The sequence below is a fragment of the Capronia coronata genome (assembly GCF_000585585.1).
Source record: "Capronia coronata CBS 617.96 chromosome Unknown acBCG-supercont1.8, whole genome shotgun sequence".
Classification (NCBI taxonomy): Eukaryota; Fungi; Ascomycota; class Eurotiomycetes; order Chaetothyriales; family Herpotrichiellaceae; genus Capronia; species Capronia coronata.
In genome coordinates this window covers 992145-1014254 of record NW_006912900.1, presented here as the reverse complement: position 1 = coordinate 1014254, position 22110 = coordinate 992145, and the positions used below count along the sequence as shown (strand labels likewise).

Here is a 22110-nt window from a genome sequence, read left to right as displayed (position 1 = left end):
TATACAGCGTCACTGTCCTCGCTATCTTCGTCATCTCTGCCAGCTGCAATACCTTCAAGCACGCAACCTGTGTCCAGTACTACCCTAACCCCGAGCTCTTCTGCAGCCTCATCGAATTCATTTATACCCACATCCTCTGTCTCCACCGAATCCAGTACATTTCCAGTAACCACTTCGTCTCTTCCAGTCACCACCCCATCGACCTTCTCCGAATCCACTTTGACCACCGAGTCGAGTTCCTCAGAAGACACAACAAGCAGCACGGCACCGCCGGTGGTGATTACCACCAGTAGCTCCTCTGTCTCTTTTTCAACCAGTACGTCATACGTCACTAAAGTGCTTCCAACCACTTCGGATGGCGTAACGGGCCTTCAGACACTAACCTCCGTGGTGATTGCCACCAACCCTGCCACCACAGTGGTGGACGTCGGTACCTTCACAAGCACACCCGGCAGCACTCCTTCTATTGCTGCGCTATCAAACGGGGACGGCGGGGGCGGTGGTGGTCTATCGACTGGAGCCAAGGCTGGTATTGGCGTTGGCGTGGGAGTTGCTGTTCTAGCCGCCGCGATCTTCGGCGCTTGGTACAGCTGGTTCATGAGACGACGGAGAAGACGAAACTCTGTCTCTGCCACCGATCGATATCCTAACAACCCTTTGCCCAGCATGAGCGGCTTGGGAGGCCCTTCGACAGGGGGACCGCCAACGATGGGTGCCATGGCGGCTGTGGCTGGATACTCCTCGAATCGATCTGATATACGATCTGAGCTGCCCTCTCAACCTATGAATTCTGTACCGTCGCCTCCACCTCGATCTCCGGATCGACTTCTGCCCGGCGCTGCAGCAGTCCGTTCGTGGGGTTCAGCATCACCGCCGCCTCAGGGTTCTTCGCACCTGTCTGTCTCAGACCAAAGCGAATACTCGGAGGGCAGTGGCCAACATCAGCCGACCAGCCGATTCCAACAGCCGGCCCCGATGGATCCTACCGCGGCCGGCTATGTTGCCGAGATTCACGGAATGCCTGAAGAACAGCGCAACGTCCACCAGCTTCCGGATGACCAAGTTCAACCTCGAGCCTCTCACCAACGGAACATCTCCGGAGTGTCCGGCCCATCTGCTGATTCGGCCGGAGGACCATATTATTCTGGCCAGCAGTCTGCACAGGAGTCATATGAACTGCCCGGCCAAAGTGCTGGGCCTGCAGCAGCGCAGTCGGGGGCTGGGTACCGTGGCGTGGATCCCGAAGTTCCCCTGCATCAGCGAGTGCCCATCCGAGCTGGCCATATCAGGCCTTCCACCAATTTCTGAGCGTTTGGAAAAAGTCGTATAGCCCTATACCTAATTAATGACATAATGTGAGGACTGATTGGAACATATCTGTAGTATGGTCACTGTGAATTGCTTGGTTATTCTCACTGCGTGGGCAGAGCTTCTCGTCCAGGGCATCGACACAACGCCTGGCAGTCTCGCTCGTGAAAGAAGCCATGAACGTGTCTCACTGGGACCATGCTTAAACGGCGTTTTTGACTCCGTACAATGGCTATATATCAGATCATGGATTTGGTACGTTCGCGATTCTGGAAATATGGAGGGCTTACTTGCTATGGACAGACATTGACGATGAGCACAACCGCTCCATAGAACTCTCCCTTCTCTTTTCGCTGGTCTGAGCCCACCCAGAAGTATGCTCGTAGCGACTCACTGAGGTAACCCCGGCTGATCCATCGATGACCGTAGTGAATATACCACGATACCATTCTCTTTCTTCCTACATAGTTTTCCGGTTCAGGCCGTGCCGCTGAGTCCATCAGAGACCAAAGAGGGCGAATGTCGGCACCCGATAGCCAATCTTCATACTCGAACTCGAAGGACATTTACTTTTCGGGGGGTTTCTGCGAAGACGAGGCTTCCACCCTGGTGCTTCAAACCCCCTCAATAGCAGTAAAGGAGACAGTTGATGTGCCGGATTGAGGAAGGCTCTGCCTTGCCTTGCCTTGTCTGTGTGTCCCTCTCTCGCCGGAATGTTCATTTCGCTTCCTTAGAAGTGTGTCTTCGCTTTGTGATGAACGTTTGCCAGTGCTCTGAGATATCACACACCGTATGGTCAAAAACAGTGCTTGATATCGATCGTGATAGTCAAACTGGTCCAAGAAACGGACGGCGTCCCATGATATCTTCCGCGCCTCGCCCGTGGCCTGTAGCCTCACTTCCCAACGAAACTCATAGTGTTGCTGTGCCAGTCACCCTCACGCTCACCAGCCTGGGGACTGTGTTGTCCGCGCAGAACAAATGATCCAGTGACGGGCAGTCACTTTCTGATATCACCCGTGGCGTCTGCCTCCCTAAAACGCAGCAGTAACCTAGACATTGAAGCACGGAAGCAGACAGAAAGCAGAACGGAACGCAGCCAAAGGGAATAAAAGAACAACTTCTGCAGAGGGAAAACCTGTTCACTCGGGACTCACTCACTGGTCTTGATGAATGCCTGCCTGACTGACTGACACTTTGCAAAGTCACTGTTATTCTTGCAGTGTGATCTCTTCTTTCTCTTCTTCTCTCTATTCCCTTTCTCTTGTATCGGCTGTGTTCATCAGTTGCTCTCCAAGGATATCCTTGAAACAGAACACCACATAGCACTCCAAGAATCCTCTCTTTGTCGAACACAAACAACCCAAACTCGGCCAGGCACCATGGCCAACAATCGCATCAGCCATGGCCTGGGTCTCGATCGTTTGTCCATTGCAGGAGAGGCAGCGCAGTTCCTGAACATGCAGACTGCGTTTCAAGTACCACCGCCGGCACCCTTGTCTCAGCCGTCATACATACATTTGGGAATTGGACAGTTTCAAGAGTCGTATGAGCGGACTCGCTTGGAAGGAGAGGAAGAAGCAGAAGCAGAAGAGGCAGTGAAGAAAGCAGAGGCAGAGAAGGCGAAACAAGCAGTAAAGAAAGGAGGTATGTTTTCCTCAGAAGATTGGTGTTGTGGCTGGGTGCTTGAATGTTAGCAGAGCTAATCATGGTTTGGCAGAGCCTCATGTCCCATTGCAGAAGGGCAGCGTTCGCCGAGTCGTCGATCAGACTGTTGCTAATCAGCATTTCAACATCCCGCAGAGAGGCACTGTTGTCGACCAGGGCGCTGATTCCATCGGTCATCAGCATGCGAATGTCCCACGAAAGGTAGCTTTTGCCAACCACGACGATGGACTTGATAGTTCTCAGCACGTCAATGTTCCGGACAAAGGTCCTGCCCGTAGTGGTTCTTTGGAGCCATACGACTACTTTCGATATGCTGAGCGCGTGCGAAAGCAAACTTTGGCCAAGATGGTCAGCGACGCCATCAACGCCGAGCTCGCCGAAACTGAGGCCGCTCACAACCCATTGCAAAGTGCCGAGGGGGATGAGGCTGCTGAACAGGACCATCGTCGACGTCCAAAAAGCCCCCCGAGAGGTATTTTTGACAATCCGGCGTTTCGATCCAGGAATCATCGTCAAGCCAACGCCCTTGCACCGCCTGCGCCCAACAGATACCAGGTAGCTCCTCCTCCTCTTCAGCTCTCGAACTTGCCTGAAATCCCACAGCCAGCATGTGCACCCACCTCCATGGTCGACGAGACAGGCACCCGTATGCAGGAGTACGATGATGATGATGATGGTGATGATGATGACGAAGATGACGAAGATGATCAAGTCGAAGTACAAGCTCCTGTGATCCAGATGCCCGCAATGCCTCCGGTAATCTGGATCCGAAAAGCAGACCATACCACGCGCCTTCGATATGTCGTCCAGATAATCAACATCAACAACGAGCCGTACATCAAAGTAGACGACAACAACCTCCTCTACGCCACGTATGCAGAGTGGTTGCTTAACACAGACAACACCACGCTTCGTCAAGAACAGTATCGGGACTGGACCAGCAAACGCAATGCAGGTCGGCCGGACATTCTCTTCGAGCTATTCCCCATCGGTCAGTACGACTTCACCCCTGCTAACGGCCGCCGCAAGAAGTCACCGCACGAGTTCCGCCCCTTGTTGGACCCGTACGGACGAGTCTTACTCACCGGCGAACATCGCCCACTCAAGTGGTCACCCGTCATGCCGATCAAAGTCAGCACGGAGATCGAGGGCTGGGAAATGGAGGCCTTGTGTCGTTTGGACCCAAACATCTGCCACCAAGATTTTGTCGATCGCATGGTCTTCAACCCGTTAGGCCGTGCCAATGGTGGTACTACGAAAGATAGACCGAGCAAAGGCACGTTGAACCACCGACGCCGTCGCGACCGAATGAGAATGCGAGTTCTTCCATGGCCCGTGCCCCGTCAACTCAGCTATTCGGACTCCCAGGTCGTCAGTCAGCTCGATGATTGGGGACAAGCCAACAACTCGACAGCCCGGCTGGCCGATCTCACTAAGGAGGAAATCGAGGTGCAGTCTGCCATCATGTACGGAGGACATCTGGAGAGATCGGGCGCCCATGCGCAGAACGATAATGTCAGATTGCGGAACTTCATAGCCAACCTGGCTTTGGTCCGAAAGGCATTTGCCGAGGACTCGGAGGAGGTCAACATTGTCAAGACTCGCATGGCTGACCAGCTGCGCAAGATGGGATTGTTGCAGTAAGATCACAACGCCTCGACTGCTGGACGTCAGCGCGGCTGAGGAGCTTGTTTGCTACGCGTGCGTCGGGATTGCTGCCGTGCCTTAGGTGCGATGATGGAGCTGTCAATGGGGTTGAGGAAGTGGCGGTGGCATGAAAGAACTTAGCTTCTCCTGGCTGCGAAAACTGCGCGATGAATGAATGGACTGAAGGAGTACGTGGGGACGGCTGTCGGTTGGGCACAAGACGTCAGGGGGCTTGCTTGATCAAGGAGTTCTCATCACATTGCGACACACACATCACACATTGCTTCCACACAGTGACCAGTGGTGCAATCCTAACATGAGAGCCGATGATGAGACAGGAAACGAGATATGTTGGATGTTACAAACCAAAACAAGCAGAATTGACGAGGCTGAACTTGAAGCAGCAACTTAAAGCAGCAAGGGAGCTAAGCCGTATCCAGAAATTTATCCCAGCTACGTCATGATTGGTCTCCTTAAGGGCCTTTACCTTTACGTAGGACTCGAGGCTCCGTCTCCGAATTCGCAATGTAGTAGTAGTAAATGCATCCTTCCTCGACCTTGCGTCTATCAGCCATCTGACAATGACATGTTGAAAGCGAGTCTCGGTTCTACAGTTCCCTTGACGACGACTTCCAGTGTTCGCGTTCGTGTCCTGAGAACTCATAGACCGTGCATTGCTCGACTCCGAGTCCCCAAGATGGCCGACAAGATGTCCACGTACTCGCCGCTGTCGGCCAAGGTCACGGCGGTCGAGACAATGGTATGGCTGAGCCTCCTGACGATGACTTACATGTTGAGCCCTGCGGCTGATTGCTGAAGGACCTTAGGACCCGAAAGAAGCGAAATGGCTCACATTGAAGAAGATAACCTACCAAGACCCTGCGGGCAAGGAGAGGACCTGGGAGTCGGCCGAGCGACAGGTATGTCACTTGGCCAAAGTGGTGGTCTTTTGCCCCTGCTCCACTGGAGGCTACACTTCTTTTGAGCGAAGGATGAGTCTACACATTGCGCGGCGCTGATCGTCTGTAAATAGACACGGCCGAAAGGCACCGACGTCGACGGTGTAGGCGTCATCGCCGTCCTGAACGACCCCAAATCCTCCAAGGGCCCGGCCCTCCTTCTGCAGAAACAGTTCCGGCCGCCGCTCAACAAGGTCACGATCGAAGCGCCGTCCGGGCTCATCGATGAGGGCGAGGACCCTGCGACAGCGGCCATACGCGAACTCAAAGAAGAGACGGGCTACGTCGCTACGTTACCCAAGGATGCCAGTGCAGCAGAAGGATTCTTGATGTGGAACGATCCCGGGATGTGCAACACGAATACAAAGATGATCTTTGTCGAGGTGGACATGTCGGATCCGAGGAACCAGGAGGGCAATCTCAAGCCCGAGCTGGAGGAGAACGAATATATTGAGTGTTTCACTGTCCCGTTGGATAATCTGTGGAACGAGTTGTCGGAGCTCGATAGACAGGGGTTTGCGGTCGATGCTCGAGTCGGCACACTGGCGCAAGGGATGGAAATGGCGAAGAAGTGGAAAGACGCGTTGAACAAGGAGCCGTCATGAGGACGATAGAGGGACAGACATAAAGACGGAGGCCGAGAACACTCCAGTACACTTTGTTGTACCTAAATAGGTACCTACTCGCAAGATGGTTACACAAGTTTACTAGTATTGGACCCTGAACTAACATTGGCGACCCTGATGGCGGACCTGGAGACTTTTGTATAACAGCCTATGCGGGGAGTTTGTATCGTGCACGCCGATTCGTCTATCGCGGAAATGTTAACAGATGTCATCTGCACTTCAAAGTCGCCCAAAGCCATACATTTACCCTACACCTGCAGAGTACAGGCATACTCCCGGCGCTCTACGTGCAGCCTCAATGCCAGCACTTGCGAATATATCACCTTTACACTTGAACACCTGAGTTGTGATACCTGATCGAGTTGAATTCAAGCCCAGGAAAACGTCGCGTTCTCTTCCCAGTCAGAGGTGCCCTCGGGCCACGAAGTCGCCGCCATGGGTGTAATGGGCGGACACTTCGTCGACCTATATCCAAGAGATGGCTTCTTCAAATGGCGACTGGTGCCCTTCGTCTTGATCTGGGCAGCCTTTACAATTGTGTTGGTGGTATGCAATATCTGTCCTATTCGGCCCATCTACTCCTGTCTGCCGTCTAGCATTAGCAACAACATGCAGTGCGCACCCTACCTGAAGAACCGGGTGTAATGCTAACCGTATACCATGCATGCAGATATGGCTGTTCATCACCCTCTTCGTCCCGAACCCACGCAAAGCCAGACCCTCGGAAAAGAAATACACCACAGTCGACAAAACAGGCCAAGTCACCACGCCGGAACCTCTGCCGTGCTGGTACGATGACATCCTCCGGAAATACATCAAGGCGAAACAAGAAGACAAGCCAATCGACTTGGAGAAAGAAATCGAACCTCCGGAGTTATTCATGACGCTTGTCGTCCCGGCGTTCAATGAGGAGGACAGACTCACCGGCATGCTGGAGGAGGCCGTCAATTTCCTGGAGACGGAGTATGGGTCTTCCGCGGCAGGAGAGATCCAAGAGAAGGCAGACACGACCGCCACCACCACAACGACGTCCACCTCAAGCGAGAAAGTGGTCGAAGCAAACTTGAACAACAAACCCACCGCACGACGCAGGCAAGCCAATGGCACGAACACCAAGAACTCATCATCTTCGTCACCCCCTCCACTGCGAGGCTGGGAAATCCTCGTCATCGACGACGGCTCGACCGACCGTACGGTGCAGACAGTGCAGACGTTTTCACGAACGCACATTCTACCGAAACACCCACGCCGCCTGTCCGGGCCGTGGACACACCGGAGCGACACGGGCGTCAAGATCCCGCCGGGGTCGATCCGGCTCGTGTCGCTCGAGGAGAACCGCGGCAAAGGCGGCGCCGTGACCCACGGCATGCGCCACGCCCGGGGCCAATACGTGGTCTTTGCCGATGCGGACGGCGCCTCCAAGTTTTCCGACCTGACCAAACTCGTGACCGCGTGCCAGGAGATCGAGGACGACCTGGGCCGCGGCGTCGCCGTGGGCAGTCGCGCCCATCTCGTCGGCAGCGAGGCCGTGGTCAAGCGCTCGAAACTGCGCAACTTCCTGATGCATTCGTTCCATTTCCTCCTCAAACTCATGACCCCGCCGCAGACCGCGCGCATCAAGGACACCCAGTGCGGCTTCAAGCTGTTTTCGCGCCCGACCCTGCCCTACATCGTGCCCCACATGCATATGGACGGCTGGATCTTCGATGTCGAAATGCTCATGCTGGCCGAGTTTGCCGGCGTTCCGGTCGTCGAGGTCGCCGTCGGTTGGAAGGAGGTCTTCGGGAGTAAATTGAATGTCATCAGGGACAGTGTCGCCATGGCTTTTGGCTTGGCCGTGCTGAGGATATGTTGGGGAACTGGCATCTATAGAAGATGAGAATCAAACTCAAACAAAATTGATAATGATGACGAAAATTCAAAAGTTAGATAGCCTTATACAGGATAAGACTGGCGTCTTTCTTCTCCAGACGGTCACCCCTTCTTGCCGAGTCTTCACGACATATTATATCTAGGTAGGCTTACCTCATCGAAAGAGTGTTGCATATCAGGTCAAGGAAGAAAGTGAGGGATGAAAGTGTTCTTCCACACACCATGGTCTCTATATCATCTTTTCCGCTTGCCGGAACGGCGTATCAGGTGCCTCTACAGCCTCTGGTGTCAGGAACAACCGTTCAAGTTGGAAAAGGAAGAGTGATTTGGTCGACAAGAGCCTGTACCATGTGTCATTCGACGCCAATCATAGACTCTAGTCTCGAGTCCGTCAAAAATGGGGAATATTATATCTGAGCATATCTTCCTTGCTAGCTGTAGCATAAGACACATGGAGAGAACCCCAAGCAATCCCATCCGCAAGGCCACTGGGAATGCGACAAGCCTGCTTCATTCTCGGTTCAATCAACATCCATCATGAGCCTTGATGAGCCTTTACACCCCCTGTTATTCCACCGCTGGACAGCGGCATCATGTCCTAGGTCCAAGAGTCGACCCGACCTGTATAGATCATCTCGAAGCAATCGACGATCCTGTGACCTTAGTCCACGCACTCTCGAGCTTACTCTCGACCATCTCCTCCGCCGGCTCCGTCCCTACATCGCTGACCGCGACTCCCTCTGCACCTTTCAGCCCACTGTCCGCCGCAGGACTGTGTCGACTCTCCTCAACGCTCTGCTCCACGTTGCTGGTGTAGATGACGGCCGCAAACGCCTCCAGCTCTTTGACCTCAGCTTCCGCGGTAGACAGGTACTCGTTCGGAGGGCTGTTCCCGTTTCCGATGGCGTGTGCCTGACGGGTGATGACGGCCAGAATGTTGGCCAGCTTGACGCGCGGTTCACCGGGGACCACTGTGACGGCCGAATCGAGCTCTACAATGCGCGGATGAGGCGCGCTGGAGATCGAAGAGGAGGGCGAATGAGAGCGCATGGGTACTGGCTGCGGGAACAGCTGTTGAATGACCTTGGAGTCGATGAGATGAGAGAACATCGACCCCAAGAGAAGAGAGTGGATTCTGGTGAATGTCGGTGAGTCGATCAGGTCCGCCGTCTCATCCAGGAGGCGCCGCAAAGGCCCTGTCGAGGTGTCAATCCGAGCAGATGTGCTCTGTGTCGATGGATTCTCTCCGTCAGACGTCGGGTCAGGTGGGGACGATAAGGTTGGGGTGATGACGCCTGATTCGATCAAGACGGCCTCTTCTTCGTCCCTCGGAGGCAGCATGTATTGGAGCCATCTCGTGGCATATCTTTCCTGCTCAGAGCCGCCTTCGACGCGCCTCCGCACCGCGAGCACCAAGTCGCTAAGCCTAGTGGCCGTGATTCCCTCATTTGGCGAGATGCTTCCAAACACTTCTTCAACCGCCGCTCTTACTTTGGCCATGATCTGTGCATAGCCTTTGTGCAGAAGATACCATGAAAAGGTGAGATATCTTCTGTTGGTCTCGAAATCGTTGCCGAAACTGGTATTCACGCTTCCATCGTCGTGGTCTTCCAGCGAAATCGAATTGGCGCGTCCCGGCGGAGGAGGTCGCGCCAGCGAAATCACAGAGGATAGATAGTTCAGCCGACCCAGTAGGTTGAGTTGAATCCGGGTCAAGACCGTGAGAAGCGACAAACAATAAATCAACGTGAACGCTCGTGTGATGGATGTGACCTTCAACTCATTCCAAAGCTGTGCTTTTGTTCTTCGTGCTCCACCTTGACTTCCCTCTATGGGGTATTGAATGGCATGCACAAAACTTCCAGTCTGAAAGCTGGACATGCTCACAGAATCCCCATCTTGCATGCTGGAGGCTTCGGACTTGCCTTCACCTGAAGCACGTGCCAGACGTTCAGCCTTCTTCTGCTGCAGTTCGTGTGTCAACTGCTCGACAGGCAGCTCTTCCATGACATTTTCGGTCAGCGTGGGTAAAAGGGCGAGGACTGTGATGGTACAGTCGGTCTGGTTCTGTTCGAATCGTCGTCGAATGCTGGGCCATAGGTGAGCGAATGCCTCCAAAAACCGCCAGGGGCAAAGAACATGCTTACTTTTCCTTCGCTATCCTGTCCATCTGCATGCGCTCTCGCGCCTCATTGATCTTGCCTAAGACATACTGTCCCGCGAGGTATGTAGCGCCAACAACGCCGGCACCAATGGCAATCCCACTGCGGTTCCGCCGAAGCCAGCGACGTGTGGCTGAGATCATGGTGGTGGGATGGAACAGGTAGTACCTCTATCTCGGGTACAAGTCGGCCGTGGAGTGGTTCATGACCGCAGGTGGTATGGGAGATGGGGTCCTCAAAGAGGAGCTTCTCAAGGAGGAGAAGGCGTAGCAAGCGGTTCCAGGACGCGGTCTATTGATCGATCACATTTATCGAATTGGGAGTGATGAGGGAGAGATGTGGCGGTGCCGAGGCTAAAGGCCGGAATGAGGTAAGAGGACGATGTCTTCTGCACTAGTGCTCCGGATTGCTATAGCGGCGAGAGAGGAGGACGCTATCATGCCGCTTTTACAACAGCATACTACCCTCTCTCTCACCTTTATGCCCACTATTGTATCCTAAATCCGGTCCACTAGTATACCTAGATAGCGCCGGCTATGACCCAGCTGCACTACTAGTAGGTGATCAGAAGCCGACTTAGAAAGCATAGTAGGGAGTGCTCCGAACCAACAGAACTGTCCTCTCCCTCAGTATCCGCCGTAGTCGGGTTGACAACGCTTAGATACTCTTGGGCATATGCTGCAGCCGTAAGTGCGGCGAAAGCGTCATTCTTGTGAGAGTCGGCAATGGGCATCATCAGATATACCTCGAACCACGAAGCAGGGAAACTCAGACAAGAGCCCCGCGGCTGCCAGTTCAAAGCAAAGAGCACTGTACTTGACGCCCACTTTGTCTATTTGCAGCGCGTCTTTCATGAGTATATCATGGGAGAGAATATTGTCCTAAAATATCTGAGGATCTTGTGATGTCCTGCTCGGTCTCGGTACCGTTCTGGACACATCGCATTCATCATAGGATTTCTGCTGCGAGGTCTGATGAAGGTAAGAGAACATGCATTGTGGTCATCTTCATTCGAAGGTAGGTGATCATGGACATCATCGTGCATCAACTCGGCGGCTGCAAGTTCCAATGGCAACGCTCAAATCCACCCTACTTTGCGAGCCTTGTAGGTACGCCGTGGAAAGCGAGAAGGCTGATTTTGAACGATGTTGGATCCCGCATTCGCGTTGGATCACGAGATGTCAGCGAGGTTGAAAACACCGGATGAGAGACCACAGGTACTCGAATAAACGTAGATACAATTTGCCTGCTTGAAATGTCCATGCTAGTCTTCGACAGACAAGGTGATTGTAGTCAAGAGTCTCCTGGAGATCAAGGCTGTGATGTCAGGATCTGGGCTGAGTATAGTAGTACTATACTATACTATACTATACTAGTAGTAGTACTATTATTTGAGCGGCACGGAGCGCTGGACATGAACCGCTTAACTTGAAAGGGGATTTGAGGGTCCACAACGCCTTCAGAGTGGATATCGAAGCGCGGATGAGTGTCCCACACAGCCTTGTTCTTGATTGCACGCTGTTAACCGTAAGAGAGCGGAAAGGGGCTGATTGCCTACTACCTAGTGTATAGCTGAGCGTGAAATACGGCTTTACACCTGTGAGAAGGTCGGGCAGGTCCATTAGATCTTCTGGTCAAATGGTGTTCTCTGCGTGTTGTTCCACAGACCAATACATCAAAATCACAAGCTGCCAGGCCAGAACCTGCCTCTTCTGTTAGCGTCTTCCTCCCACATCCAGTCATGCGCAAAAACAAGCTCGACTTCTGCGACTTGTTCCTCTCCATCCAATTCGTCTTTTTCCATACGTAAGCCATTGGTCCGAACCTCGCGTATACGAGCTAAAGTCTCCTTGGTCCTGGGAATATCTGCATGTATGCAACAACTCTTGCCTCTGTCGTCGGTCCACATGGCAATATCCTTTTCGCCCGTGAGGAGGCGGACATCATGGCAGGAGTCGCCAGCTAGGTAGACGTATTTTGTAGAAGCCACTCTACAAAGCAGGTTTATGTGGCCCGGAAGATGCCCCGGGGCATTTACAATCAACACGGTACCGTCGCCGAATAGGTCGATGGTATGAGGAAATCGGTCGAAAGGCGTCCAGACCAATGGCCTGTTCCACAAGAAAGATTTACTTGCTCCAGGAGAACCATCTGCACCATCGAGCTCGGTAGAAGGCAACTTTGTGGACAAAGATTGTAGAGGAGAGTGTAGCTCGACCGTTCTGTCAAGGGGCAGGAGATCAGGCTCGAAGGCATTGTGGCTGCCAATGTCAAGACTCAGCTTGCCACTCAAAAGGTCGAGAGAGCCAGGCCCGACGAGAAATTGGGTTGGGTGCGTAAACTCGCGAGGCATACCCACGTGGTCGAAATGAATATGGCTGAAAATGACCAAATCAATGTCGCCCACAACAAGACCTCCCGCCGCCAGAGATGCGACGACGTCGGGTCGAGTAGTCAACGGTCGACGTGACTCGCAATGCTTCTGTACAGGGGAAGGATAAAGTCCGAGATCCCGCCGAAGACCTAGGTCAAATAGAATCCGTGTGACATTCGCCGAGCTGTCTTTGTGCTGAATCAAGAACGAGAGCGAGGGTACGCTGTGTCCAACTGCTGGATCGGCAGGTGTGACAAAGAATCGTTCAGGCAGCGTCAAAGAGCCTGCGCTCAAAGCATGGACGGATACAGTTGCCATCATTCACTCTAGGACTGTGCTGTATTCCAAAAGGCGGGGGTAAGGGTGGTTGTACTTCTGCGTTGAGGGAGGGGTACAAGTCTGAAGGGATATACACTTCTGAAGTTGAGATACATAGACAACATCTGTAATACATCGGAGCATTTGAACTTCACATGGGGTTTCAGAACTACATGGACATCGTTTCCTCCCAAAGCACAAACAGGAAGATCAGAAGGGGGGGTGGATTGGGGGGCTTCAAGCCAATTGTCGGAGGTTGACCCAGCGGGTGGAATCATTTCGGAAGTTGAACACCGTCTTATCACTGGCCTATAGCGTCACCAATGTTTCATCTCTTGTTCGCCGATGACTGCTTTGCAGATTTTCCGAAGTTTGACCTTATAGTGTACAAATCCTATCTACCTATTTGAGATGCATCCAGAGGGGGCCCATGTGGTGACAGAAGTACGCAAGTCACCTTCGGGATAGCATCAAGTGGGGCGGTTCTCCGGCGGAGAACGAAGTCCGTATACTGTCTTATCGATCGGCATGTTATGGCCGGCACAATCATTTCTCAGGCCACTGCAGTATTGAGGCATTGCGGAGCTGTATATCTACGCCTCGGGTGAGGTGATGTGATTTGATTGATATTGAATTCGTGTCATACCCCTTTATTCCACTGTCAAGTCTATAGAGGCTAGTTTGGGTCCTATCTAAGCCCATCATTCCCGCCATCTGGTACGTACTTTTGACCGATAGTACGACGGAAGAAGCGAGACGGCTGTCGTATATTCTCCGTCGGAGTTTATGCAGACATTGTTTCCCCACTCATATCTGACTGCCCGAGGTGTCAAACTCGTAAGGTGGTTTGAGAAGCTAGAACAAGCCTTGCTATCCTCCTGAAAGTAGATGACGAGTGAAGCCACAAGAGCAAAGAGGGCAAGGCTCACGTACCTCCTGACAAGACACATGTAGACTCAGGACCAGAGCCTCATGGATCTTCATCCAGAAGAGCGGACGGATTTTCTGCTAACCCCTGTCTCAACATCAATGATCTGGATGTGTTTCCGGCACCTGATGACTATGGAATGAGCTTGTAAAACTGGTTTTCTCTGGGTGATGATCTGTAATCATCAACACGACTCAATGACGCTTTATATTTGAAACAATGGCCACATGCGAGATTATCATTCAGTTACGTAGATCGTGCACTCTATCGGAGAATTTACATGTCCCTAACAGATCCAATCGACTATTCTCTCCCACAAATTCGAGGGCTTTCTCTCGGGCCAGGTGCCTTCCATGGCATCCAGAGCTTGTTTGCCGGAGTGAAGATCTGCCGTCTCTGGCTTGACGATTCTTGTCCTCTTTAGAATCTTCCAAAAGGCATACAGTCCCACGAAGATCGGGAGCCCAACGTAGCAGGTTACAAAGTCTTTGGCGGACCAGGGCATGAACTTGAACAATCCAGTGGTTAGCCATCGCATACCCGGTAATTACTGAAGGGGGAAGGAGGAGGACTCACGACGTAAAACCCATTGAAGAACATGACCAGGCTGAAGTAAAAAAGGCAGCCGATGGTCAGGTATGGTTGAAAAGGAGCTTTGAACACAAGAGTGTTGCGATCAATGCCTTGGGCCTTCAACGCAGACTGGAAGCGAAGATGAGCCAGAAGAACCGACCACCAAGTCAACAGACCTGACAGAGTGGCAAGGTTCTGAAACCAGGTGAATGCCACACTTGCCGAGTCGCCGCATGACAGATATGTGAGACCTGAAAAAGCAGCGGTTATTGTAACGCACCAATACGGAATGCCTCTGTAATCAGTCAGCAAATGGGTTATATGGCTTCGAAATCTGAAGCGTACCTATCGGTGCATTTCCGCAAGAATCGTGGCGCTTGACCAAGCTGTGCCATGGAAAAGAGGTACCGACTGCCGATGTAAAGCAATGCGTTGCCAGATGAGGCAGCAGAGGTCAGGATGACGGCATTCACAATAGAAGGGAGAGCAGAGATATGAGCTCTGACAATGGCAATCACCCACTAGGCAAACGTTAGCTGAAGTCCTGGTCAGTCATGCGCATCCCGGCCCGTGCCTACCGGTGACTGTGCTGCTCCGGCTGAGCCACTGGCCTGGGCTCTCAGAAGATTTGTGTCGTTGTACGGGACGAGGACTCCAATTGCTAGAGATCCCAGAACGTAGAAGAACAAAATCCTCCAGAAGAGCCGGCGCACCGCCTTTGGAACATTCCGACGAGGGTTTTGGGCCTCCCCAGAAGTTGCAGCGATCATCTCCACCCCGTTGTATGAGAAGGCGGAATTGGTCAGAGTAGACCACAGACCGAGAAATCGACCGAGATCCCCAGGGCTCTTGTAGGTCTTCATGGCGCCTGGCGATTTCCAGTAGTGAAATCCCAGTCGAGGCTGGCCTGGAACACCGCCGACGTCGATGATGAGAGCGAGGATAAGCAGGCCTATCAGGGTGACGATTTTGATCACCGCGAAGATGAACTCGGCCTCTCCAAATATGGTGACTGCAAAGATGTTCAAGAGAACTATCAAAACGATGATGATGCTTATCCACGCCGCAACCTGCATGTCTGGTCAACCCTCTAGTCTCTGGATATGGTGCGGCAATAGGTTTAGGACGCACGTTGATGTTGGCCACGCCATGCCAATATTGTATGACCACTGATGCTGCAGATATTTCGGCGCACATGATGATCGTGGAATTGTACCAAGCCTAGATGATTTCAGCTCGAATGGCCAGTCCTCCGTAGAGCTCCGTGATACTTACGTTCCAACCCACAGCAAAGCCGAGTGACTCGTCGACGTAACGAGCACAAAATTGAGGAATGGCGCCTGGAAGCGGCAACCACGTTGCCATCTCGCCTAAGCCTTGCATCTTCCAGTTACAGCAAGTCAGTCAATGGGTCAAAGAGTACCATGGTTTCTGCGAGACTTACCATGCCGTACACTGCGATTCCGGTGACCGTGTATCCCAAAAACAAAGACAGAGGGCCTGCCTGAGTCAAGGCACGACCGATACCCAGAAACAGCCCGGTTCCAATCGCCCCTCCGATGGCAATGAACTGGAGCTGACGGGCGTTGAGATCACGAGCGACATATCCATACTCAGCGGCACTCTGCTGGTTGCCGTATATCTCGAAGGCTTCCTCTTCCACCAATCTGTCCGCTTTGACTATGTCTCCAGCGTCGAGGCTTTCGAGGTCAGGCCCTCGGCTCAGTTCAATTGTTTCCATGTTCTGTACCAGTAGGAATTTCCAGTGATGGTGATGTTGTTCTAGGCGAGGAAGGATGTCCACCCCTTATTATATTCTTGGCATCTCTGGTCCTAACTCTGTTCCTACGGCAGGAGCTGAATCAGAGAACCCTGAGCAGATAAACACTTCGACATGGTGGAGAGGTAGGCTGGTCAAACGACAACTCCGGGAAGCCTCATCTTCGGAGAACGCATCCCGCGCCACAATAGACAAATAAGTAATACTCTGAGAAACTGGAAAAGGACACCACTTGATATAGACCTCCGACAAATTTGAACTTCGGAGGGCGAAGCCCGCTCCAAAAGGAGTTTAGTGAACCGATAAGGTCTCCACTTCTTTGACCCACCTCACAAGAGGATCGGATGAGATTGAATTGATGAGTGTAGCGCAGAACTCAAACATTTCCGTTCCGGTCGTGTGGTACGATCTCGATAATGGAGATACTGGTATGAGTCCCTTGCCACGACCTGGTTTAAGAGCGGTAGGGCTGGTTGGGACATACTCGCCTCGAACTCACATCCTCACCTTCCCATCGATTTTCCAATCATGACCGACATTGAATCCGTCCATTCCGCCTCACGGATAGATAGGAAGCTACCAAGGGTTGTCATTATAGCTACAGGAGGGACGCTTGCCAGTGTTGCCAAATCGGCCGCTCAGACAACAAACTATGGCGATGCCAGCCTGGAGGCCGACGCTCTTCTATCTGAGGTCCCTGCCATCAACAAGCTTGCCACAGTCACCACGATACAGTTTTGCATGATAGGAAGTGAGCATATGACTTCTGAAATTCTGATCAACCTCCGAAACGTGATCGACGATGTTTTCTCCGCCGATGCGCCAGATGGCCTCGTCATCACCCACGGCTCAGACACTATGGAAGAGACAGCGACCTTTCTCGACCTCACATACAACGGCCATGCACCAATAGTTCTCGTCGCGGCTATGCGGCCAGCCGCGGCGCTCAGCGCCGATGGTCCTTTCAACCTATATCAAGCAGTCTCTCTGGCTGCGTCGCCCACGGCTTGCGGTCGAGGCGTGATGATGACATGGTCCAATCGCATTGGTTCTGCAATGTACACAACCAAAGTCAGCAGCCGAGCTGTGGACGCCTTCGATGCTGGTGACAAAGGCCTGGTCGGGACTTTTGTCGACCACCGTCCTGTATTCTACTATCCGCCCAGTCGCTCCTCGGGACACCCATACTTGGACGTCAGTGGCCGGGGTGTCGTCTTGCCAAAAGTCGCCATCCTCTATGGCCACCAGGAGATGGATGCTCACCTTCTACGTCTGGTGGTAGACCACGGCGCTGCGGGCATCGTGGTGGCTTGTACTGGCGATGGGACTCTGCCTTTGGAATGGGCCGCGTCTGAACAGAAACTCCTGAGTGCGGGAATCCCAGTGGTTCGTTCTTCACGTCTGGTCTCGACATACATAGCACCGCGTAAAGGATGCATCACTGCAGGATGCTACAATCCACAGAAGGCAAGGATTTTGCTCATGTTGGCTCTGTACGCCTACCAAGGGTCAAATATCTCCAAAATACAAGAGCTCTTTGACCCGATGGCACTGGAGATCTAAGACGCTCTTATGGGCAACCATGGTTGAATTCTTGATCTCCTTCACTTAGACCATACCCTGAATCAAGTCATGGCATTATTCCCAATTCCACCAAAACAGCTTTTTTCTTTCAGTCGCCCATTACTCAAACAATGTCTAAAGTGGCCACAAAACCTGGAGTTTAGGGCATGGATATAGCAACTGTTGAGAGTTCGTCCTGTGGAAGTAAGACAAGGGCAGTGCATATATATACCCAGGTATCTAGTAATTTAGATCTATCCCTCCAACCCGAGCCTCGGACCTGGATTTTTGAGTAGCTACAAGTCCCGCGTAGAATCGCTATATCGGAACTCCATTAATGAAGCCTCGATTAAGGCTGGAAGTATTTGCGAAAGTGTCTAGACCTCGATTAAGGGACTCCACGGAGTACGTGGCACATGGTTAGGGGTCCACAACAGTCGGTCACAGTCCCGATGGATCGGATCCTTATAGACGAGTCAGATTCCAGAGTAGAGCTTTGATACTAGCGAATCCTGGATAGTCCACACGTATTCGGAGACTACCATGTCACCGTGGGTTTTCGCTTCCCATCAACTATGTCGCGGTCAGTGTCTCCTCTTCATCCGTGCTTCCAGCAGCTGCACCGCCCGTTGCGTATAAGTACCTCGAGGTTGAATGATGACTGTCAGTTAGTAATGGCGGAGACGTTTATTCAAGGGCTTTCCTCAATCTTCTGTCCAGAAGTGATGAAGCCGTCATGTGTAGACATCCTGTGAAGAATTACACAACACGCCGAGATGACTTGTCCGCTCACCGCTTGTGTGACACTTTGCTTGTTGTTGCCGACCTTGGGGAAGCTTGTGGGCGACTGTTCCGTAACCTTGAAGAGACAGGTTCATCTGTACAGTGATTTGGCTTCTGCTGCCGCGCGCTTTCGCCCCTTGATCGATGTTTGTTTTGACGGGCTTTGAAGCATATCCCAATAGATTCGATTGAAATGTTGGGCTTCTCTTTGCCAGTATCGGACCAAGGTGATCGTTCTTCGATGGTCTTCAGAGCGACCTAGATTGTCGACAAGTGTTTGATTATGGCTGCAAGACTTCTCGACATGAGGGTCTTGTCGTGTGTTGACAATGTCTGGCAAACGAGAGAGAGAAGAGGGTAAGTACTAGTACCAGGCTAAGGGGTTCCCTAGGCCCCTAGGCTTGTTCCGTGCCCGCCAGACCTGCCTGCACTTGGACCCCACCATCTCAAAGCAGCATAGTCCATACTACGTAGCAGGTAAGACTGCCTTTATCCGGTTATCTACGCAAGGGGCGTAGGTACTTGCCTGCTACCTACGTACCTACTACCTACTACTACTACACACCTCCCTGTGTAGATACTTTGACGCACCAACATTCAACCCTTCTGAAAGTGCCCAAGGCGCATCTAGCTGAGAGCAGAGGATGAACATGTCTTGACCCAAACACTTCTTCTACAGGCGCCACTTGCTGGCTGCCACCCATTCCTCCTCGTCCTCATCCTGCGCCCAACCGAAACCCCCCCACCATAACCATACAGCCCGTCGGCCCAGGGAGCGTTACTCAGTAACCATGGATCCGCGGCGTCACGAATACAACCTCGAAGTGTTTGCCGACCAAACCTTTGTGAGAGATATTGTCAAAGGTAAGAGCTACACCCGATCTTGTGCACTGGCAGACATGTGCTTGTCGCCACTGCCCCTCTTCATCAAGAATCGAGTTGACACAACCACTCATACAGGAGTCTTGCATACCATATTCTTCCACCGATACTTTCCTCCAGTCCGACCGTCGCTTTATATGCCCGCGGCGTCATCGTCCCACGGTGCATCGCATTCGGCCCAGTCGCTGCCCATCCCGCTCCCATCTATCCTCGACCCGCCGGAGATCTCTGCAGCCATTGACTCCCATACTGCCCTGCTCGTCTCTCAGCTCACACCCCAGTCCGCGACGAGTCCGGCGTCGGGAGGTTCTCGAGGAGAAATCGTGGTTCGGTTCTATGATCGGAAGCGTCGAAAGACCGGGATCACCACCGGATGGCTAGGTCGCCTTGGCGGCGGAGGTCAAACAGAGGAAGAAGTCTGCTGGGAGGAATGGTGTGTGCAGGTGATCGTGGCTAGGCCTCGGAGCGAAGCCGGTAAGCTGTCTCATCTATATGTCTTTACCACGATCTATTGTGATTTGTCACTGACCCCCCAATTCTACTAGACCGTATCAAGGTTCGCAGAGCAATGGAGTCTTCTCTGCAAAAGACTGCAATGAAGATTGTTGCAATTGTGAACAAAGACAAGGATCATATTCCTCCCATAACCACAAGCGAACAGAACCCTTTTCCTTATCGGATAGTGGTCAATCCGAAACAGCAGGAGAGCGCTGAAAGAGGCTTCGGAGGCTGGAATTGAGATTGTGTGACCAGTATTGGTCAACTCGACTATTCGCGCGCATATATCGGTTGCACTCGGACAAGGGCATGGCTTTTTGACTATATTGCATTTGGTCCTGAATAGTGCTATCTGGAGGCATCCTTCACAATCAGGCTGTGATTGATTTCCTCGAGTGATTGAGTAAACATGACTAAGTCCAATAAGTCTATTGTGCATACCCGTCACAGTCTCCTTGTTCCTGCTATCCCTGTTGCTCCATTGTCGTTGTCATCCATTGTCGTTGTCAACTCCACACGGCAACTATGACTCCGCCCAGTGCGGGCATTCCTTTAGGTACTGACGTGGGTACCATATGTACGGGTCTCGCCGCAACGGCATATTGTCCTGCAGTCCTTCAACGTCAAGCCTTTGCGACGGCTTTCAAATCCCGCACGAAATTCTTGTACGATTGCTGGAATCGTCTACTGGCTTTTGAAAGCGGCATCGGCCTTTCCTCGGACATCGGCGGAAGTGGTTGCAGGCTGGCTGAAGAAGCGGGAAAAGATGGGGTGGAGGAAGGAGTTGAAGACAATCTGGGCGCCGTTGGTGACTGGGAGGGCCATCCAAAGGATCAGAATAAACTTGAAGACGTAGTAGAAGGCTGTTGGAATGTCAGCGGTGCACACGGCGTAGGTGGTAAATCGACTTACGAAACCAGTAGACGGCATTGATCACGCTCTCAAGCACAGTGAGGAAAGCATAGACAACCCAGTACTATAATACCATTAGTATCCGCAAAAGCTCTTCTGCCGCAACTCCATTGCAATCACATACCGTCAACCACTGAGTGTCGTCCACCTTGTTGGCACTGAAGAGCGCATCCAGGGAATAATATCCCGGAATAATGAACCCGGCGAAGTTCACAAGGAATTCTCCTCCGATGTTGAAGAAGACCAGGAAGAAGTAAAGGCCGACGAGGCCGAGGAAGGCATAGACCTTGGGAACACTGGTCTGTTGCTCGAATTTATTGAGGGCGGGGTACTTCGAAAGCTGCAGTCATTGGAAGTCAGCTCAACAGTGGTCGACAGGATGTTGTAAGCCGAGACAGAAGAAGATGCCCCGGTCTAGAGTCAAGACTGCTGGCACAGCGGCAAAGCTAGTGTAGGTTTCTGCTGAATATGTGCTCACGTACCTCCTTATCGATCTGGGAGATCTGATGTTGAGCTTTATCTTGGAAAGACATCTTGATGGAGAGGTAATGGTGTCAACGGCGAAGATTGCTAGAGGTAGGGAGTTCGGAAAGGTTCAGGTTGGCAATTGAAGTTGTAAAAGTGGACGAGGTGTAGCAAAATTGATGACACTCTGGGATGATGTTGAGAAGAATGCGGGTGACGTGGTGTCGCACGGCAGGCAGGCGAATTTCAGGTTGTGTGAATTGACTTGCACACCGCAGCTTCTAACTCGTTGGAGAGCTGAGAAGGAGATTCATCAGCATCCAGACTAACGTCAATGATGGCATTGGCTTGCACGTGATATTGGTCTGGCTGTTCAGAGTTAGCGTTGACACTAAGCCCTTGCTACTAGTACCCTTCAGTGGTCGATCTGCCGAAAGTGCACTCACGTGATACCCCGGCGGTAAAAGAGCGTCAGACAGTGAATAAACAGCCCACTAGGCTGGCACATCCCGCCTGATAGTGCATATTTTGGCACTGTCAGACAGAATAGCATTGTCTTCACCCACGGGTGCTGCAAAAGCGGCCCTCTTGGCACTGTTGCTGAAGCAACTCGGCATAACAATTGCGACTCGACGGGCCTGATCCAGCACAAAGCATCAACAGCCACAGGCGCGTGAAGTCTTCTGTGCGTTAGAGGTCCTACTCAGCACTTCCTGGCATACTAGTAGTATAGTGGGACGCCTCTTCAAGTCGTATCTGACTGCTCATTGCAGTGCTATCTATTCTTGCCTA

The 22110-nt window shown here is 52.3% G+C and overlaps 10 protein-coding genes across 10 annotated transcripts; 6 read left to right on the top strand and 4 right to left on the bottom strand.

The window, feature by feature from the left end:
* Window positions 1-783: 783 nt before the first annotated feature.
* A1O1_08610 (uncharacterized protein) lies at window positions 784-1308 on the top strand (the record flags this gene model as incomplete). Its single annotated transcript, XM_007729469.1, has 1 exon — window positions 784-1308. The coding sequence occupies one exon, from the start codon at window positions 784-786 to the stop codon at window positions 1306-1308; it is 525 nt and encodes a 174-aa protein (XP_007727659.1).
* A 1382-nt stretch (window positions 1309-2690) lies between these two features.
* On the top strand, window positions 2691-4620 carry A1O1_08609 (uncharacterized protein; the record flags this gene model as incomplete). The annotated part of the gene is made up of 2 exons (XM_007729468.1): window positions 2691-2955; window positions 3029-4620. 2 exons carry the CDS (start codon window positions 2691-2693, stop codon window positions 4618-4620), a joined length of 1857 nt encoding a protein of 618 aa, XP_007727658.1.
* A 700-nt stretch (window positions 4621-5320) lies between these two features.
* A1O1_08608 (ADP-ribose pyrophosphatase) lies at window positions 5321-6187 on the top strand (the record flags this gene model as incomplete). The annotated part of the gene is made up of 3 exons (XM_007729467.1): window positions 5321-5383; window positions 5451-5543; window positions 5657-6187. 3 exons carry the CDS (start codon window positions 5321-5323, stop codon window positions 6185-6187), a joined length of 687 nt encoding a protein of 228 aa, XP_007727657.1.
* Window positions 6188-6643: 456 nt separating this feature from the next.
* On the top strand, window positions 6644-8087 carry A1O1_08607 (dolichyl-phosphate beta-glucosyltransferase; the record flags this gene model as incomplete). The annotated part of the gene is made up of 2 exons (XM_007729466.1): window positions 6644-6754; window positions 6879-8087. 2 exons carry the CDS (start codon window positions 6644-6646, stop codon window positions 8085-8087), a joined length of 1320 nt encoding a protein of 439 aa, XP_007727656.1.
* A 623-nt stretch (window positions 8088-8710) lies between these two features.
* Window positions 8711-10385, bottom strand: A1O1_08606 (uncharacterized protein; the record flags this gene model as incomplete). Its single annotated transcript, XM_007729465.1, has 2 exons — window positions 8711-10169; window positions 10228-10385. The coding sequence occupies 2 exons, from the start codon at window positions 10383-10385 to the stop codon at window positions 8711-8713; spliced, it is 1617 nt and encodes a 538-aa protein (XP_007727655.1).
* Window positions 10386-11923: 1538 nt separating this feature from the next.
* On the bottom strand, window positions 11924-12934 carry A1O1_08605 (uncharacterized protein; the record flags this gene model as incomplete). Its single annotated transcript, XM_007729464.1, has 1 exon — window positions 11924-12934. One exon carries the CDS (start codon window positions 12932-12934, stop codon window positions 11924-11926), a length of 1011 nt encoding a protein of 336 aa, XP_007727654.1.
* A 1214-nt stretch (window positions 12935-14148) lies between these two features.
* Window positions 14149-16176, bottom strand: A1O1_08604 (AAT family amino acid transporter; the record flags this gene model as incomplete). The annotated part of the gene is made up of 7 exons (XM_007729463.1): window positions 14149-14370; window positions 14439-14730; window positions 14781-14956; window positions 15014-15505; window positions 15567-15656; window positions 15711-15818; window positions 15880-16176. The coding sequence occupies 7 exons, from the start codon at window positions 16174-16176 to the stop codon at window positions 14149-14151; spliced, it is 1677 nt and encodes a 558-aa protein (XP_007727653.1).
* A 567-nt stretch (window positions 16177-16743) lies between these two features.
* Window positions 16744-17778, top strand: A1O1_08603 (uncharacterized protein; the record flags this gene model as incomplete). The annotated part of the gene is made up of 1 exon (XM_007729462.1): window positions 16744-17778. One exon carries the CDS (start codon window positions 16744-16746, stop codon window positions 17776-17778), a length of 1035 nt encoding a protein of 344 aa, XP_007727652.1.
* A 1574-nt stretch (window positions 17779-19352) lies between these two features.
* A1O1_08602 (uncharacterized protein) lies at window positions 19353-20182 on the top strand (the record flags this gene model as incomplete). The annotated part of the gene is made up of 3 exons (XM_007729461.1): window positions 19353-19425; window positions 19522-19917; window positions 19989-20182. 3 exons carry the CDS (start codon window positions 19353-19355, stop codon window positions 20180-20182), a joined length of 663 nt encoding a protein of 220 aa, XP_007727651.1.
* A 443-nt stretch (window positions 20183-20625) lies between these two features.
* Window positions 20626-21386, bottom strand: A1O1_08601 (protein yop1; the record flags this gene model as incomplete). Its single annotated transcript, XM_007729460.1, has 4 exons — window positions 20626-20804; window positions 20854-20917; window positions 20978-21193; window positions 21336-21386. The coding sequence occupies 4 exons, from the start codon at window positions 21384-21386 to the stop codon at window positions 20626-20628; spliced, it is 510 nt and encodes a 169-aa protein (XP_007727650.1).
* Between the last annotated feature and the right edge of the window lie 724 nt (window positions 21387-22110).